This window comes from Triplophysa rosa, linkage group LG13 (assembly GCF_024868665.1).
Source record: "Triplophysa rosa linkage group LG13, Trosa_1v2, whole genome shotgun sequence".
In the NCBI taxonomy this organism is placed as follows: Eukaryota; Metazoa; Chordata; class Actinopteri; order Cypriniformes; family Nemacheilidae; genus Triplophysa; species Triplophysa rosa.
In genome coordinates, this window is record NC_079902.1 from 852701 (window position 1) to 873583 (window position 20883).

Sequence of the window (20883 nt, forward strand, 5' to 3'; positions counted from 1 at the left end):
TGTTCATGGCTGTACACACCATTGAGGTCTGTGTCTCTTGTCCTTTATTCTTTTTCTTATTTTATTCTCCATGTTTCTAGAACTTTTAGAATGTAATATGCCCACGTTTGCTCTGTGCCCAAAAACTTAAAGGGATAGTTCACTCAAAATGGAATTCTGTTATCACATACTTTCCTTGATGTCATTCCAAAGCCAAACACACTCTTTCATGAGACATTGATGAGATTGAATTTCTCTCTGGTTATATCTGTATAAAAATATCAAATTGACCATGCGTGTACTTTCTTTACTGACACTGACGGACATGAAAGGACAGGCATAGTTTGAACTATTGTTATAAGTGTTGCACTTCAAGGGCCTCTTTTGTAAAATGCTGCGTAGATACCGTCCTAAATTTGATTGTATAATCGTTTCTCAATGTGCTTCATAGAACAATATATGCAGAGAAATGTAATTCACACTTGAAATTGTGGTGGCTTTATTGACCGGTCAAACCTGGCCTGCTTGCAAACCACTAACTTTGCATCGGTAGGATGGCTAAAACCTTCAGGTTTTTGTAAACTCATTTCTTTTTCACTCGCATTGTGAAGAGACCAGCCATCTTTTCCATCTTTGAGAAGTTGAAAGTGTTGTGCTCCTCAGGTTTGTTTTTCTTAAGGAGATACTTATTGATGGTTTGGAGCCAAGATGTTGTGCCTCCCGGCCAAACTTCGCATCCATCTTTTATGTTGTGACATTTTCGCAGAGCTCTAACTCTCGAAACGTCTCAACGTATAAATTACTACTGTGTGAAGAATTCTTTTCCTCTAGAACTCGAGCCGATGACTCGGGAATGTGTGCCAGCAACCTTTGCCAACCTCGTTGAGTTTGGTATGAGGTCTTTCTTCAAGATCATTCTGTATTCCAGAGGTGAAACAACCCACAGGCATATTGATCTTTGTTTCGCGCGCCTCGACGGGAGATCAGGTCAGCCAGAGGCAAACATTTGTATAAATGTCTTTTAAAATTGCTTTTCTGTTCACGACCTATCAGCTTTCTTGTTTACAGTCTGAATGCAACCCGGTGTCCCTGCCGTTCCATTACTTCTTTTGATTTGACGTTTGTGCTGTAGTGTAACTTTCTCTGCCTCCACACCGGCCGGCCTGCGGTCTGCTCGCCTCATCTGTCTTCTCTTATGAGGAGGGAGGTTTGTCCATCATCGGCTGTGTTTGGGGTCAGAAGTGATCCGTCTGAAGGGAGTGCTATAGGCTCTTCGGCCAACTCTTGCTTCTCGTCTTGTTGAGTGATTAATCACGCTTTGGTCACTGAAGGATCCAAGGCCAGCGGTCTTAACGCACGTGGGAGGCAATATTCTCCACATTGTTTCGGCTGAAATGAGGAAGGTGGGCGTGGAGGACCGGCAGAGAGGCGTGAAGTTAGGAGCCGTGAGAGAGTGGTGGTGGGCGCCCCATCCGCTCACGCTGTGACTTAACAAAAGAGAAGCACGGAAGAAAAAGAAGAAATAAAGCTTCGCTGAGTAGGTGTCATTATGTACGTTTTTGCCTCTTGTGAATGAAAAGCCTATCAGAATTGTTCACAGCACTTTTCTGAGGTGTTGCGTTAGTGTAATTCAGAGAATGTGATGCGGTCGGGGTGGTCGAGTGGGAGTGATTTGGGAATGGGTGAACTAAACAACCAACGTTTAAAGAGTCCACATAACGTTGTGTGTGCATTTTCTCCTATGGAAAGTGTTAAGAAGATATCAGATTTTACAGCACAAGTTCTTGAGGAATTCACAAATGCTCTCTTTATAGAAATGCACACAAAGTCTGCCTTTTCAAAACATTTCAAGTTAAACTCCGGACGTACAGAGTTGAGAGAAATCCCAGTTCATAATCTTTTTTCTCATACAGAAAGCATTATCTTAATAATCGTTGTAAATGTGTTTCTTATGAAGATGACAGTTAGGATGCGGTCCATGTCAGTGCTTGATAGCGTGGCAACTCGCTGTTTGCAAAATACTGCAGCTACGATGTGGTTTCCCTAATGATCGATTTGTATTTCTCAGTCTAGCGAGAACACACGGCACAGGTGAAAATCCCATCGCACAGTGTAAATATCATCATAGGCTGTGTGCTTTACTCCCTTGGGTAAAATACAGTATGAAAGGTGAGCGCCAATGAATTAGAGTTTGGTGTTTGACTGCAGTAGCTTCAGGTGTTCCGTGACATTCTCCTTCAGAAAGTGCCTGTCAAACGTTTGTTTCCCCTCGGTGTGTCTCCATTTTAGTACCATACCACCTCTACATACATGTCTGATATGCTTGCTTTGGCTAATCCTGGCTGCATCTACTATGGTGCTTAATTAATAATCGTGTGATATTTTGTATTGTAAATGGATTATTGCCGCTTCTTGAAAGCTTTATGGCCATTGATTAAAGTCTGGGCGCCCAACACAGACTTTCTGTAAGCATGCTGTGAAGAAAATGGAACGGGCATCTGGTCGGGACGGTGCATCTTGATGGTTAGTAGAGTTTTGGTCACTTTTCATTGGAAAACTAGGACACCGTTGGCTGGCCAGCTGAACCATTGGAAAAGAAAATCAGACAGACCAGTTATTTCACCAGAGAAAAAGTTGAGAACCAGAATACCAGCATTCAAACACAGCAAATATCCAGCTGGTGTTGTCAGTAACATAAAATAAAAAACAAGGACACAATCATTGAAATACTAATGTAAGAGGAGCCAGGCTGCGTGCCATTTGTTTCACGAGCACGTGCCTTCTGCACGACTGCATGCTGGTGCCGTGACCTTCTCCATTGACCCCTCAGTGGGTCTGTTATTTGAAGTGTAAAGATTATAAAGCTCTCTCATTGGAATGTTGTCAAAAGGTTATATCACAGTGCACCGCTGTCCATCACAACATTTGAAGGTTGTAAATGAAATGTTAAATGCAGTTTTGTACGCGTCCTCTGAATGTAGGCAGAGGGACAGCTGTGTAGAAAGATAAAAGTGGTGCTTGCTAAAAGCCACTACAGAAAGTGGTTAAATCGCTGGAGCTCCTGCTGCCTGACCACAGTATCCAACTACATCCACATTCATCTGGATACAATTAAAAAACTTGTCAACATGTCATTGTCGTCACTAGAGGTCACAAAACAATAACAACGGCGTGGCTGTGCAGGAGCGTGGAATGATGGAAGCGGCAGTCTGAAGGAAATCAATCAGACAAGAAGTGAAACACTGTTTTTATCCCTCACAAACACGCTCACAATTGTGAATTATCTGGATTCTTTGGATTCAGACATTTGAGATAATCGGAGTACACAAATGAACAAATTACACTGTGCTAGAGGTTTTTGGATAAGATCTGTTCACTGCTGTTCAGTTCAATTCATGTATACTGTTATGAAGTACCTTATGAAAAGAAGTTTAATGTCAGACCTAAAATCCAAGAAATGAATTGCCATTGGGCCTGGTTGTAACGGAACGTTACCAAGGAATACATAAGAGCGTAGATCCATGGGCAAAACACTTTTAATTCGTTGCGATTGGGTAAACCAGACGAAGACCCATAACATTTGGCATTACACTTGAGACTAGACAATGAAGGGGAGAACAGAGTGTGAATATATACAAGTCCATGATGGGGCAGATGACGGGCAGGTGTGATGATTACAGACACGAAACAGGTGAGGGAGCGTGGAGGATGGTGGGGAATGAAGTCCGAGCGGGAAAACACTGGTAGGTTGAGAACATAAATTCTTCAATTTTCATGCCTTGAGGAGTTTGTCTGGCTGGATAATTCTTGGCTGACTTTTAGATCGTTTCATTTTTTCCCTTCCCCACTCTCTGTGTTTTTTCTTCGGCTTGTCTGAATCAATTGAACAAACTGGCATGATATTTGATGGCCCCTGAGCTCCAATTATTACAACAATATTGTGGCACGGATAAGTTCCTCAGCGGAATGCCAATATTACAGTCAGGCTATTTGTATTTTCCGCAAGTCCTTCAAGGCACCAGCAAGGGCAAACAGCTCAATAACTCAATTTTTAACAATTAGACCCTGACGTGTCCTTATGACCATCACTTTATTGTTGATGGAGTTTTCGAAAAACAAAGATTAGCCATTTTAGTTCTCCACGGACCAAATCTCATCTAAAGGAGAGCTTGTCAAGAACAGGTGGCGTTTTTCATCAAATAAAGTTTGTTTGCTTCACCTAGATGGCACAAGTGCACCGTATTTCGTACAGATTGAATCCTATAGCAGACAATATAGTTGGTTTGGCTTTTACCTCCAGCACAATCGTTCACGCCAACATCATAGAGTTATTCCACAGTTATGAAATGATCTTCGAGTTTGCATATTACAGGCACATGTTTATAAATCATGTTTATGTTTAGACTCCTAGATTTGGTTAATAGGCTTTTCATCACCTAGATGGCAATTGCTAGAATGAAACAAAGCTTAAGAAACAGAGTGAGGCCTTGGGCATAGACTAACCTTGCCACATCAGAGGCGGTGGCTGGAAAAAATGGTCAAAATGCTCTTTGTTTATAAGCGCAGCTGCCTTTAACAGAATTTGCCTGCCGAATGAATTCAATCAGCCCTTTAGTCATTTGTGTATAATTAACATGGAAATTACAACGGTAAATTGTTTGGTTTGACTATTTAAACCTCCCATAGATGAGTTAAGATCAGAATGTTTCAGGAAGTTTAAAGTGCACATTTTGATTGTAATTATGTGCCGAATGCCTTGATGTGCCTCTATAAGAGTGGAATCACCTCCTCATCACGGCATGTAGCCCATCACATTTGAGCTTTAGCATTCCTAAGGTCTCATTTTGAATGGTATTTGTACCACGGGAGGGACAGTGGAACGCTAGAGGGTTAAAGGCATATGAGAGATTTGCTGAGGTTTCTAAGTGAAGCAGAGTGAAGGGATGCCCTGATAAACACATGCCTGATCAAACTTTGAGAAGCAGCTTCAGGTGTGTTTGTTTAGGGATCTGCAGGACCGTGATCCTCGATGAACACATATCAGCTGATCATCTAGATTGAGGAGTGAAGCCCTTCTCCTGGAGAGCTGCCACCCTGGACAACATAAACATGGTCTTCAAAATGACATGCAAATGAAAAAATGGTCTAATGGTTAGAGAGTCAGACTCGTGTCCAGAAGGTTGCCGGTTGGATTCCCAGGGCCGGTGGGTAACGACTGAGGAGCCCTTGAGCAAGGCACCTGACCCCTACTTGCTCCCCGGGTGCTGCAGTGATAGCTGCCCACTGCTCCGGGTGTACGTGTGGTCACCACTTGCTGTGCGTGTGTTCACTACTCTCTGGATGGGTTAAATGCAGAGGTCACATTTCAGGTATGGGTCACCATATCTGACTAATAGGTCACTTTCACTTTATATATTACCACACATACAACCCAGCAGTTGAGCTCTGAAGCCACTAGATTCTCAACACGGACATGTATCCGGCCTCATTCTGTTGAATAATGAATGAGTCTGTCGTGATTATGAAGACTAATTGTACTCCTGGTTTAATGAGCGAAGACTCCTGCCACTCAAACGCTCCACTCCGCCAGAGACGCTTGGTGTTCAAGATAACGCTTTGAATGGGAATTCAGTCCACAACCCGGACCTCCACAGCAGCCAAATTGTTGAAGTCAATTCATATCGTGAACAAATTTCCACAGCCAGCTGACCGGCGTAATTGCTCAGTAATGCACCTGTGCTCTGTATATGGAATGGATGATGTATTTGTGCTGGTGTGTAACATTTGAACCAGACTTTCCTCTAGCTCAGTGGTTAGAGCATGGCGCTAGCAACGTCAAGGTCATGGGTTTGATCCCAGGCATAGCACATACTTAGAAACATATTCATAGAATAATGCAATGTAAATCGCCTCGGATAAAAGCGTCTGCCAAATGCGTAAATATGAATATATAATATATATAAGAGGGGCTGTCTGTCACCACATGTTCTGGCGAGTCAAACGCATGCGCACGTCAAACAACCACAAGGTCACACCACAATATCAAGAAAGGCCTCGAGTGGTCCAGCACAGAGCACTCTGAATAATGAGACCCACTTCCTCTTTCTGTCTGAGCCGCCAGCTCATGTGCACTCTGAGAGAGAGAACGGAGCGCTGTCACACCGGAGTTTGACTGAACACCAGACACATCCACATGAGCCATGCACATGCAGTCAACTCTTCAGTGCCGAAACGAAGACAGCATCGCCATTAAACTAGCATTTCATAACTATGAGAAATAGCAAAACAATGTTCACCTACTCTGTTCCTTATAGAAACAGGAGCACCTTTACCAGATCTTTCTTACCCATCAGCTCAACAGGAAGTGAGGCGTGCTGTGACACGGTACTCTCCCAGACAACGCCTCATCTATTTCTGCACCGTCAGCTCGCCCTTAAAGCACAGTTGTCAAATTTAATTGTGTTACCTGCAGAGCCGGTAGCCTTTTTATTCGTTTATTCCTGGCGGGGGAAGAAAATAGGATGTGAGATGAGCCGCAGAGTGTGTTTATACTGGCTGAAACACAGATTCGCCAACATAACATAAACTTGCACTGACACCAGTAAACGCTTTGGTGTCTTCCGGTAGAGGAACTAGTCATTTCATTCTTCTAGCCTCATTACGCAGGATCTGCAGACATTCATAGTGGTGATTTCTGTTGCTTGAGAGACCTACTATAGTGTGCTGCCTACCTATAGAATCTGAGAATGAACTGAGGGAAAGCTGATGATGAAAAATAGGTAAATGTGTGTGTGTGCGCCCGGGACCTTGGACCCCTGGAGGCTGTGTATTCATTCCGATGAATGGAATGAATGTTTTGACAAGCGCTTTCCAATGTTGGGGCAGTCTGTGAGTTCTAAGATCGTGTAGACAGTAGTCTGTCATTGCTTTTGGAAGAGTGCTCATGTTTTCATTGGATGCTTGCGGGATTGTTGGATGCCACTCCAGCAGTACTGTAATAACACCCTGGTGAAAGGAAACACAGCCTGTGGTTTTAACAGTAGTAGTTCATGTTTAATTGGTTGGAATAAAAGCTTTTCAGAGAAACATTAAAAGTCCTTCGTTTTCTTAATGAATGTCATTAGAAGGAAGCTGGCCGGAGCCGCTATCATCCTAAACTCTCAGATACTGTGCTGTCGGCTTTCAGGTGGACGGTGCGGAATTTTACCTTGAAAACCCTACTTCAGAGGTTGGTAAGATGGACACGATTGATCTGTGAAGTGTTTCATGATCAGCGCAGATATCAGCGGTTGTTTGTCTGATTAACTCTTGCAAAGCGGTTTGATTGGCAGGTTTGATTTAGGCAGATGAACAGGGCACAATTCTCAATTCTTGTTTGCTTTGCATGAGCAGAAGCTCTTGAACTTCTCAAGAATTCAATGGCACAACAGAACGAGTGATTTTAAAGGACATTCACATCATTGTGAATGATGTCATCAAATCAAGCCCAATTTGTCTTTTCGATGTATTTTGATCCGTAGGGCTCAAACATCTCATAGCAATTTATGGTGTAGTCGGTAACAGCCCTCGTGTTTCCATGTCACAAGAGACTTAGTATTGTGGGTAGTGCAGAACTCCTCTGAGAATCACAGCATGTACCACGACAATTAAACATGAAAAACAGATATTCTACAGGTGAATTCTACACATAAACACTGTAGGATTAGACCACTCTGTCTCCCAACTTACCATTCACCTGACTTTCATTTACCAACCTCCGAGCGCATGGTGGATCTTTCTTGTAAGGTTTACACATATAATATGAAGTCAGTTTTGCTCCAGAACATTTAAACAGTGTTTTTATTTCTAAAACAGAATTGAGGGTTGAGCAGTAACTGGATTTTGTGCTGACAGCGAATTACCGCAACATTAACGTGGAATGACTGTTTCCTAAGCAATGATGGTGTATCCTTGAAGAAAAAAGCTACGGTCACTTGGGTTTGATAAAAGTTCCTGCCGAGGCCGAGTGTGTGTTCACTGTACGTGTGTGTTTCTAACCCGTGAGATAGGACGCGGCGGGTAGCTGTGCTCGGAAACTAATTGAAATGAGAGGCGATGTGCAAGTCTCCTCCAACATCGGCGAGCCATTCTTCAGGGTGACATCACTGGGCTTACACCACATCCATCTTGTAGAGCACGGCCAGACTCGCACTCCTCGTCGTGATTAATATCCATACCTCCCCACCGCACGCCGTCACGCCCACCGCATTCAAACACACAAGCGTGCTGGGAGGCAGCGGACGGCTTCGCCGGTAATCTTCTCCAGAGCCGGACAGCTGTGGTGTGGGCTTCTTTGCCATGCTAACTCCGCTGATGTTGGAAAGGGAGTTGGCAAAGCATTGGAGAGAAGTTCTCCGGTAGGAAAAGACGAAGGCTCTGCTGGTTGTCGTGTGCTCAACGGTCCCCAACTGGGATTTGGATGATGTTTCCACCTTCGACTCTTGACAAATTGTTAATGAAAGCACAAGCTATGCCCACAGCAACCACCTGGCATCCACGAATGCACTGAGAATTACTGTAAAAGGAATTGTTCAACCAAACATGAAAATTCTGTTATTTACTCCCCATCATGTCCTTCCAAATGCCTGTTTTTAATGCTTTCCGCCATCGCCCTATATCTGTGCCATGTTGTGTGGGTTATCAGTGAAAATAGATACAACTTTATTGTCATTGCATAGTACATAGCAATGAATAAAATCACTGTTTAGCTGTTTAGCGTCCACCAGAAGTGCAAACAGTAGAACTGTGCAAATTAGCACATAGTATCATTTTTCCATGATAAAAATGTACAAATTTAGCTACTTACATTGCGCTCTTTCACAGTTAAAACTGACCTCAGCTTCTGTCAAAAGCAACTCCCGCCTTTTTTCATTTGATTGGACAGTAATCCTCACCTTCCTTTATTTGATTGGCCAACTCAATCAGATTGACACTTAAGAACGCTGATCTGAGATCGCTAATCCTGGCGTTTTCTACAGTGACAGCACTAAATACAGCTTGTCCTTTTAGGCTTTTATTACATACCATGGAAAAACTACAGAGGCCTGGACGTCAGTGGTGGCTGCGGCCATGGGTTCACTGACTAGCAATTAGTTAGGATTAATCAGTCTTACTTTTCAGTTTTTCCAGTTATGACCAGTCTTAAAGAAAAAACTTAGATAACTACTGTAACTTTTAATGATGTTTTATTAACAAGGTTCCGGAAGAGCACGTGCAGATAATTAACTCGGCTGGCTTTCGATTAGCAATCGCAGCAATCATCCTATCAGCCAAGTCACCTTACCGCCTTCTCTCGAATGTCTCGCAACATCCCACCTCCACACCACTAGTCCGTTTTCACCTCAGCACCAGGGGGTATGCTCCGGGTCCTCTCCCCGGTCAAGGGGCGGATGCTCCGAGTTCAGGGAGAATCACCGACCTCGGAGCCCTCGCCCCGGGACAGCACGCCAATACGCATACTATCCGTCCCACTTTATTATCTGCAATGCGAACTTGTGAAAGACTCGTTTTAACAGTTTATGCAACTGTGCCCTTTCCAGTCAAACATTATCAGTGACTAACACTCTCAGTTTATTCCTCAGAAGAACCAGCAGAGTGTCTGCAAATCATTTGTCATTTTTAATGCATGACAGCCTTTGGTCACTGTACGCTTCCCGTGAAAAAGAAGAGCTCTGGATTGTTTTTACTTCTTGCTTATTCGTAATGACATGCGAGTGAGTAAATGATGATTCCATTCCTTTAAAACCAGGAAGAAACGATATGATGACAGAAGACGATCTTATCAAAGCATGCAGTCCGACTGAAAGGAACAGAGCAACTTCAGAGCTAAAGATTTCCCCCTGAAGCGTCTCATTATCAAGAGATGAATTTGCAGCCCCCACCTGCGATCGGAGGTGAGCGGCACTTTGAAGACGCTGTGAAATGTGACCGTGATTTGCTTTGATAACCCCCTCTCCTCCCTAACGGATGTATGCAACACTTTCAGACTCTCGTAGCTTTCAGATGACAGCGTACACTTAGCCTAAAAGCCTTTTGCTGTCTTAGAGTCGCTCCCATCAACACGCACGCTTTCATTCATGGGCATGCGCCGGTGGATGAGATTGATTGGGAAGTGCTGCCGCGGCCGTTCACTTGTTGTCATTCGCAGGGTACCTGCATGTCATGTAATCAGATTAAAAGAGCCGCTGTGACAGGACGGGACGGAACCCTGATTTACTTCACGCTGCTCACCGCGTTCTCCTAAAGGCAATCTGCTTTATCAGTCCTGAATTTGATCCTTCCTGATCAGCGTTATGGTTTTTGCTTCGTAGCGCTCCACCAAGCTACTGGCAGTAAGCATGACAGGCTTTTGTGTCTTTGGGGTGAATGCTCTTAATGCGATATAAATTGCATGTCCATTGCAATCTCATCAGCTGCTCATTTGGGCTGAATTGAAAATTCCAAGAATAATGTTTTTCCTGTGCTGTTGCACGCACGCACGCACGCACACACACACAAATACGTGCGGTTGCTTTGGTTAATAGTAAAGGCTTTGGACTGAGGCTCTTTGGAAACGTGCGTCAAGAGCTCTTACTGTTATTAAGAGCTCAGAGATGAAAAAGCTCTTGTCAGATCTCATCTAAATTCATGGATGACATACCGCTAATACGCTCCTATCATATATCTGCGCTCATTCATTCCACAGCGGTCACTCAATCGTAGACGTACTCATTGATAAAGGATGAAATTGTATGATTTATGTGTCAGTGAAAGAAGCTCCTAAATCTTCCACCCTTTACATCTATCTGTGCTAAGTGTAGATTTATACTCGGAGCTGAGATGGTCCCGATCCAAAGTAAGACACAACCGAGTGAGTGATTGGTGGAGGCTTTTAGCAAAAGTCTGATAAACACAAACGCAGCGATTTGCAGAAAAACAGGCCTCACCCCAGACTCTTCTTTTCCGCCCCTCCATCAGAAATGAGATGTGAATGGGCCTCAGTGTTCTGAGACCCTTTGAAAACAGCTCTCTTGTTCCAGACTTCCCCCGGACTTCCCATACACATCATTGAAGAGGCCAGCGAGTGTCTTTGAACACTGTACAGTGATACAAATGCAATGGCGCTCTTTCAGAGATTGGCTCTCCGCCCCTTTTCCTTTCAAATCCAATATTTTGAAGAATTCAATGGATATGGGGAGAGTTGAGAACTGGGACGAGCGAAATGCCCCTGGAGCGAGAGGTTTGGAGAATACATACGAGAGTCTGGAACACATTGGCTCTTTATGTTTTTTTGAGGGTGGCCCTGCAATTCCCCGGGCATCCAGAATCCCTCTATTCAGCCCCGAGGAGAGAAAATGGGAGGAGGATGGGTTATGAAGTGTCAAAGCTGTGATTGTGTGAGCGAGGTTGGGCGAGCAGGCTTGGGAGACTGGCAGATCGTTGGAACACACAGGCAGTCTTGTTAGCCGGCATCAACAGTGAAGGGAAGAGAGAGAAAAACAGACGGGCTGATGTCAAAAGCTACTTGTCCATTGCATCATCATCATCAGGATAGAGCTCGCTACAGAGAACACAGCATTCTGCTTTAGCCAGACAAAGGTCTAAGTGGATGTCACTTAAAGCTGTCACCGGAAACGACACCCGTGACTTTAGTTCTTTGTTGAACACAGCAGATATTTCAAAAATGTTTGAGTCACTCTTTTCATGCTACTTTCCACAAAACGATCCATAGTGACTTCAAGGTATCGGTAGATGTGTGCACGCTGAGGACTGAGCCCATGACACAATGCTTTACCTGTATGTTTTGATGCTGGTCATGTGCTGCTGGTTTAAGGTGGTCATGTTCTGGTCCCTAGCTGGTTTAAGCAGGTCAAGCCAGCATCAAAACATTTTTCAACAGGGTTGCCAGCTGACCGACAGGAACATATGAAGAGTTTGGTTCCAAAATGAGATGATCATGTCTGCATTGTGTTTTATTGTGTTATTTAGCTGCATTTTTTTGGCTCAAACCAACTGCAGTTTGATTGATATTAATTGAATGCACAATAAAAAAAACATGAACATCTCTTTTTTGGAAAAAAACTCTTCATAATATAACAGCACGCTATACGTGAACAGATTCAGAGGATGGGTTTTTGTCATTATGTTTGTCATTAAAACCATATCATAATGTCATCTGTAATACTGCACTGTTTGTTAAATGTACGGACAGTTTTTGTATCAGTACAGTTAGATTACAGTAGTGTATAGTATAGTATAGATTACTACAGTATATGTCTAGTTATTTTACCTGCTGCGGGAGTTAGGTTTGTGTCAGTTTAGACAGGTTTCATAATGCGATATTGCCTTATGTCTCCATATGTAAAAGTGTGAAATTTCTGGGAGACACGACAGATGTTGTTGATGATACACATGTATCAGAATGACAATAAGAACTCACGTGACTTGACTGGATGTTCTCTTGTTTTTGTTTCTTTAAGGCTTCACGGTGAAACATAAGCGGGTTAGGAAAAACACTGCACAGAAGTGTGACTGCTTACAGATGTTACATCAGGCATACTTCCAGAACAGCAGATGTGTCTGTCTGTGACTTTGACTGAGAGCTAGAATTGAGGTGAATCAGCCGTAATGAGATCCATTAGAATCAGACTTTCTGAGAGGCTCGACTCTTTATTAAACTCATCAGCAGATGTCATTGCCACGCGCTCAAGAAGATTACTTAACCCGCGTATATATATGTAACATTCTCTAACGCTTGCTCCACTTCTGGCACGTAAGTCAGTAGTGACATGACAAAAATATAAATCCATTTCTCTCTGATCCTGTATCAGTGTCTGATGCCGAGTCCTCTGGAAGCCTGTTTTCCACAACACAACGTGTGTGTGACGTCACAATCTTACTGCTGTGGTGACTGTAAAGTCCTATCAAATTCGCTTTTTAGTTGATCAAATGATTGCTCTGAATGTTGGTGCAACATTTTTGAGTTTGTACTGTAATAGGCGATGGCTTAAATCTGAGCACATTCTCAGACATCGTTGAGATCTCTTCAGTGGACACATACTTTATGAGATTACTGTCAGCAGAAGTTCTAATGCGCTCTTCATTGACCATTATTGACGTGTGGAAGAGCAGTCGATAGTAAAGACATGACTTTTCTCTTCTATCATTTCTTTCAACATACGTCACCAGCTTTTCTGAAGCTGGTGGAAATCCTTTTCGATTTGAAGCACGTGCTGATGGAGAGCGTCTGTTCAAGGGACAGGCCGGATGAATCGAGGATGGACAGACGTGTGAAAGCCATCCGACAGCTTTAGTGATGAAAGAAGGTGAAGAGATCTCTGGTGGGTTTGCTGTATATTTAATGTGCTCATATTCTGGCGTCAGCTCATGTCCACCTCCTGTCGGCTCAATGTCATGTCATTGGCGCTGCGTGGGTCGATATCAGCGTGGTGGAATGTGAACGCAGGGCCTTCGTGCTCTTTCAGTGTGCTTTACCAACAAGACTCAAATCAACCGGAAACCTCGGAATATTGAGGATGTTACGCATTGCTGACATCATAAGTCACCTGTCAGGTTATTTCTGCATAATGTTGACGCGTTTCATTACTCTGGAGTGTAATAGAAGGTTCTGGATTATCAGTGTATTGACGGGTACCACAGCTCATGTGATGGTGAAAGGCACAGATAGCAGATTGTAGAGACGCATGGTGAAGGGGAGTATGAGCTGTCGTTCAGCAGCATTCTGAAGGTCCTGCACACTGATGTTCACCTGAACATGACAAATCACATCTTTTCTTGCTTCCAGTGTTTAACCCCATTTGTAAGTCACTTTGGATGAAAGCGTCTGCTGAATGACTAAATGTAAATGTGTTCAAACTCTGTACGGGCCTGCTGCTTTGTGAATAAATCCACCAGGAGTAAAGACATCTAAAACTAAGGAAAATCTGAAGTATAATGTTGTGTATTTGATATTCATTCTAATGGTCCTGGTTACTATGGTTTGATTGTGTTTCTTCTTAATTAAAAGAATGCAAAACTGTGAAAAGCATGACTGAAATAAAAACGCTCACTTTTTAAAACGGCTGCATAGTCAGATAGATTTTTTGTTGTTGTTCGTTTTCCCCTTTAACCATTATTGGAGAGATGTGTGACACGAGCAATGTGTTTTACACAAATGTAAGTGATTTAAAGTGAACGTTTGATTCAGCGTGAGACTCCACATCAATATAAAGTGACATAACGGAGTGCAAAATGTCTGCCGATGCCCTTGAGAGGTTTAGGAAAGCTGTTCTCGTTTAACCTCATTTTCTTTATCTTTAAACGCTCCTCTGTGCAGGAAGCAACCTTGAAAAAACAGACTTTATTTGATATGCTAATATATTGCATGCAGTTTAATTGATTTGTTCCTGATGAAAGCGCAATAAAAATGGATCGGGGGAACAAGATGTCTCCCTCTTTTCAAGTGATAAAAGTCATCTCTTCAAATCTGTTTTTGTCCTAACCGTCCATGGTGAGTGAGAAAACGCTTGTCCTGCTGGGCCTCGTCGTCTGTGAAATCTTCCAGTTTCATTGCACATAACTCTATGTTGAATATACTGTGCAATCTGTTTATTCTGTTATTATGCAGTATTTTCACTTTCAGTCAGAACAGACAGTCAATTTACCACATTAAATTTGATTAGATTGATGAAATTATACGTAACTACTACAGTAAATTCATTTACATTTAGGAATTCAGCAGATGCTTAAAGCCACTTACAGACAGGGGCGACATTTGGGTATGGCAGGGGCTGGTGGCTGCCATACCTCGGCTGTCTGGTCAGGTCAATTCAAAGTCATATTTTTTTGCAGTATTTATTGCAGGAACATGGACGTCGGAAGTGTAAAAACAGCGCCGCTTTATCAGCAGCTTCAGTGGCGTAGTGAGAAATGACTCTGTTCACATCTGCTTCCATTTGTTTTTGAAGTATATGATGTTTTCATCAATGGAACACTGAAAGCGTGTTGTGCTTTATTATATGTGAGGATGGCTGCTGCTGCATGTATGACCGGGTCAGGATAAGATGAATCAATATGCAGTGTGTGAGACAGACCGTCATGTGGAGGTACAGAAGGGAGATGAGATGACCTCACGAGAGTCTGCCGTACCTTGGCTTTAGGTGAATTGACGCCACTGCTTACAGAGAAGACAAAGGAACAATAAAGTGATTTGTCAGGAGGAGACAATAATACAATAATAAAGTGCTTATACCAAGATACTAGTTTTACAAAGCCGGAAAAACACCTATTGAGAGAGAAAGAGACAGGTTTAGTGGGTTTTCTGTAGAGAAGTCAACATTTACTGAAAAGATATGCATGAAGTTGTTTTTTGAACGATGAGAGAGATTTTGAGGTTGACTGGACTGCATTTGGAAGATCATTCTAGCAGCGAGGAGTCGTGAAGGAGAACGAGCGGAAAGTGATTTCATGTTTTATCTAACTTTCATTTAGTATTGTACGCTAAACTATTTTTCTGTAACAAACCCAAACGTAGCTCTTCAGAATGAATCCAGTATGTCATGACAAACAGAAAGCGTGTTTATAAAGTGAAACACAAGCAGTGTGTTCAGTGTGACTGAAGCGTGTCTTTCATCGACGTCCTGTGGGCTTTTCTCTTCGAGTCTCCCTCTGTGGGCGCGGCGTTGGTTTATTCCTCATGCTAACATCAACATGGAGAATGGATGAGTTGAGCTCGAGTGCACTTTCACTGTGAATATGACTCATATTACCCATCATTCGTGCTGATTGTAGTGTAACTCTCATTTTCTTCTGCGCACGCACGCCAATTTGAGGTTTCCCCTCGGGAGACGTTAGGTTGTCAAAGCTCACAGTGATGGGAAGACACCCAGATCACACAGTTCATCTCAATGTAACAGAAAATACATTTGCCTGCTGTCACAAGCTCTAATTATGGTTCTTTTGGGAGACGACTTTTCGATTGTTTCAGTGTTGTCATTCTATTCCCATGTCTTCATAGACCCGATGTGTATATGTGAAAAGATGTCAAATATTTATTTACATTTACAATTTTGCACAAAACTTCTCATAAATCCAGCACTGTGTGTTATGCCCTTGTGAGTTATGCTCATGATATGTTAGAAGGTGCTGTAGTGTTGTACAGTAAGTGGTTGGTATGGTGTCCCGGGTGGTTGCAGGTGCTTGCTTACTGCCCAAAGTCAATGGTTTAAATGGTTTTAAAACACCTCTCCTCAACAGGTTTACAGCATTGGTGCTACGGGATGAATTTAATACTTGTGGTTTGGGTTTTGTTCAGATACAAGAAAATATGAGCAGTAGTCATAATGAAGTTTGCAAACGCCACAATATTTTCAACTCCATGCCGCAGATCAATATCTTTTCTGTAAAATGGCACTTATGTCCCAGGTGCTGTATGTAACGGAAACAGAAGCATTAAGTTACTCAGTGTCATTTATACATGGTCATCGGTTTATTGGGTCGAATGTTTCGTGGTTTAATCTTTAGCTTGCAACAGAAAATACCACTCAGCTAAAATCAATACATTTGGTTGGCAGTAGGACGGTCACTATATCAGATTTTTTTCACTACGTGGTTATCATGGCCAAAAGAATTCACACTAACAATATTATGACATTAAAACGATATGAAATGAACAATACTATTGGTCAGATTCATCTTTCATTTTGTTTATTGTTTGCTTTCTCTTTTTTGGTCATTGAATTTCACTCAAAGTATGAGTGTAATGAGGTGAGAGAGTAAGTTTTTAAGACAGTTGTGTCAATGGCATGTTCTCATGTCTCTTTCAGGGTTCCTGAGCACAGGAGACCAGGCGGCTAAAGGGAATTATGGGCTTCTGGATCAGATTCAGGCTCTGCGCTGGATCAGCGAGAACATTGGCTATTTCGGTGGTGATTCCAATCGCATCACTGTTTTTGGATCAGGAATCGGTGCCTCTTGTGTGAGCTTGCTGACATTATCACACCATTCTGAAGGTAGGAGAACATTTCATTCCATAAAAAACCCATATTAACCTTACTTTATGATCAGGAAAATGACGTGGTCTCTTTTACTCCATGTAAGATTAAACAACAATGGAATATAGAATCAAATACACTAACTAATAAATATTGAAAAATGAGTAAATAAAAGAATAAAAATGATGATCTGATAACAGAGGTGTAAAGAGTACCTGAAAACCATACTTAAGTAAAAGTACAGATACCTTGCAGTGAAAATTACTCCATTACAAGTTACAAGTCACCAATTCCAAAACGACTTGAGTAAAAGTCTTTGAGTATCTGATTTTAACAGTACTTGAGTATTTTACTCATACTGAATGTAGGCTCAAAGCAGCACTAGTCCTCAACACTTAAGAGACACATCAGTGAAAAACTAGAAACAGTTGATTTGTGAGGTGAGCAATCGCATTTATTTTCTTAAATCATAATAAGACTGAACACCTCAAAATTGCAACAAATCATGGTCGACACCATAACCTACGTCATTACAAACACCCTAAGTCTCATTTAAGCTCAAGTGCTCATAAGTAAACCAAAGTCCTTCAAAAAGGTCTCTTCAATATAACAGATAAATAAAATAATGTTAAGTAGAATTAAAAAGTCAAAGCCTTTTTGCACTGGACATGCTGGTTTGGGCCTCATCGCCAGCTGCAGTCATGTCCTCATTTCACATACACTGTTAGCCCTTACCTGCCATTTCTACAGTAATATATTGGCAACACTGTTGCCTGCTAGTTACTGTAGGTGTTTTACAGTAAACTACTGCAATGGCTGTTTGAAGATACATTATTAAAGAATCTATTAACGCACTTAAGTCACACAGTCTTAGATGAACAAGTGTAAATAACAGATGAACACAATAAATCTGTCAAGATTTCACCAGAGGAGAATTAAACACAAACATCAATAACATCTTCACATATTACAGACACCACTTTCACTTTATTTCTGTCATCTGTGTAAGATCTTATTGAGATTGAACTCGAGTTCATAGTGGTTCAATTATGTTTTAAGTCACCATTATGGCGATCAGTGTTTGCTTTGGTTGGACTCTTTGACTTTCTTGTAGCTTTAAAATGTACACTTATACAATAACACTGAAAGGGACTTTACAGGAACCGCAACTTTATGTTTGCTTAGTAACTGAAGATACATCTGAAAGAATTCAATCATTAAATAATAATAATATAGCATTTAAGATTTATTAAGATATGTTTGGTAAAGTGATTACATGTTATAATGGAAAGATCTCTGTCAGAAAATCTTTCTTTGCAATTGAGACACAGTTAGACACTTGACATACAAACCTCATCAATGGTGACAAACAATCATGAATGAGTTTTGTACTATGTACCCAGCATGCATTGCAGCATGAAGCTGTTCAGTTGATTGTCACCATTGTTGAGATTCATATGTGAATTGTTCATTTCTCTGTGTCCGACTCATTCTATAGGTTAATATTTTGTCTATATAGTGTGAGAGCACTTTTGAAAATTGAAATACTATACATTCTTTTTACTGGTTTACATCACTTCATGGCAATAGTCCCACCACATGGTCAAATTTTGAGCAAACATGTTTAGAGCACATTTAGGAAGAGTTAGTTTTAAAAATAAGAGCTTTTGTAGATGTGTGACCTACAGTAACTAGCTGGCAACAGTGTTGCCAATATATTACTGTAGAAATAGCGGGTAAGGGCTAACCGTGTATAAACCGCCAGAGATTGACATCTACCTGATACTGCACTCATATTCATATAAAGAAGCCATGTTGACAAGTTTTTGTAAGTTATGGCAAAATCCACAAGATTGTAGTACCTTCAATGCCCTGTGAATGGCAATATTAATTATAAGATAGGTGTCATGCAAAATGTAATGTGTAACTGCATTAGTCATTACAAATGTAGTGGAGTAAAGAGTACATATACTTGTTCAAAAATGTAGTTAAGTAGAGAGTAAAAGTTGCTAATATCTTTAATACTCAGTACAACTACAAAGTAGCCAAAAAGATACTTAAGTAAAGTAACTAAGTACATTTACTCCAATACTTTACACCACTGTCTGATAATGGAATGAAATCCAAGACAAATGTATGTTTGTATTCTCAAGTCAGAATTTCATCATCCCTCAGAAAACACAGTAGGAGGAATGTCTGGGATAAACATGTAAAACCAGTTACTTTTGCATGAGAAGCATGGCTAGTGTTACATCCGCAAGTGAACCACGAAAGAGCACAAATAAAACATGATGTAATATCTGTAACACACTACAGGTATTACATCAGTTAACACAAGTTCCTCCACTGAACAAAAAGAACACTTCATTGATCGCTGTGCATTAGAATAACATTTGGATAAACCGTGAGAGAGGAGGTATACAGTCACTGTGAAATGAGAATGATCAATGTGGCCAAAGGTAAAGCAATAGTTCTACACAACAGACGGATTGTTTTTACTCATTCGTGTTTATAAAAGAGTGCTATAAAATCATAACGGACCATATACATTATATGCATTCTCAGATGTTGCCGTTGACAGCTTGTTGGATATTGTGCATTTAACATCAAAGTGCCTGTAATTGACGCCAGCGATGATGGACGTTCAGTCGACGGTGATTTCCAAACAAAGTGTGTAACTGAATCTGTTTAGTTATGTATTCATGCAGCCATAAATACACGGCAGTTTTTCACAGGACTTGTCGAGGTTACATTTATCATTTTAGCAGCTGTAGCATATCATCACAGTCAGAGCTAGATGCAAATCTGCTGCACGATCTCGGGAGGCTTTTCGGGGAAAGTCAATTAGCCTTGTGAGTTTCCATGACATCTAACTGTCATAAAACCTAAAGAAAAATGTCACAACCATTAATACCTGTGACACAAATATTGATATGCTGTTAAAGGGACATGAAAGTCCATGTAATTCTGTGTGTAGTTCTACATGGAATTAAAGTTGTTATTATTGTAATTATTACATGTTAAGTTGAGATCTTTTGACTTTTGCTTCCTGCTATGAATCATTTTGTGTGTGTGTTGTTTGCATCAAAGTGTTATTAATTGCTTTGATTTCCTTTGAATCTGGATTTGCATTTGGATTGATTTCTTTCACTATACATGTCTTCAGCATTCACAAACTCCATATTGTCAAGGTTCATGTAGCGTGTTATTACACGGTCACATCAGCCGTCTGGCTCCTATCGCAGTAAATTGGATATTACTGATGCTGATAAATCCCCTGAATAGAAGCATATGCACCACTTGGTCTGATGAGATAAAAAGCAGGGGGGGGGTCTGTGCGGTCTCTAAAATCTATCAGGATCCTTAAAAATTGAAACAGGAAAGCAGCTATTGCGAGAGTGGAGCTCACTGCATGTGCTACCGATATCAATCAGCGGCTCTGCAATACTTCTCAAAGCTGGGAATTCAGCCATCGCAGCAGGACAAACGGCCGGCCAAACCTTCAGGACAAGACTTACAAGACTGCTGTTAGCATTACAGGTGCCGAAACTTCTGACAAAAGGCATGATTATTATTTAACAGCAGCTTCCTGCAGCATTATCCTAAAACTAGTAGCCTTCTAGTAAACATATAGCAAACATGAACTACAGAAATAGTCTTTTATATAGCGGCATTACATTAAAACATTACCACTCTTGTTACTACACTAAAGGTGCTTTAATGGCAGCTGGACGGTTAGAAGAGTTAGTCAAGCCACAGGACAACAGAGCTTCATCCAATACTGCCTCAAAACTCCAACGCTCCACGCATTCACTTCCACTCTCATTTGAAAACTGAGGAACATCAGCAAAGCTAAGATTTGAGTCCTGAATCTTGTCGTAATGTCTGCAGCGCT

At 41.5% G+C, this 20883-nt stretch overlaps 1 protein-coding gene across 3 annotated transcripts in view; it reads left to right on the forward strand.

Moving 5' to 3' along the window:
- The window catches only part of LOC130564005 (neuroligin-3-like), a 151768-nt gene that overhangs the window by 96716 nt on the left and 34169 nt on the right, over positions 1-20883 (forward strand). For all 3 annotated transcript variants that reach the window (XM_057349864.1, XM_057349863.1, XM_057349865.1), the window contains one exon: positions 16821-17006. In XM_057349864.1, coding sequence (XP_057205847.1) covers positions 16821-17006 — 186 coding nt within the window. The remainder of the gene's footprint in view (positions 1-16820; positions 17007-20883) is intronic.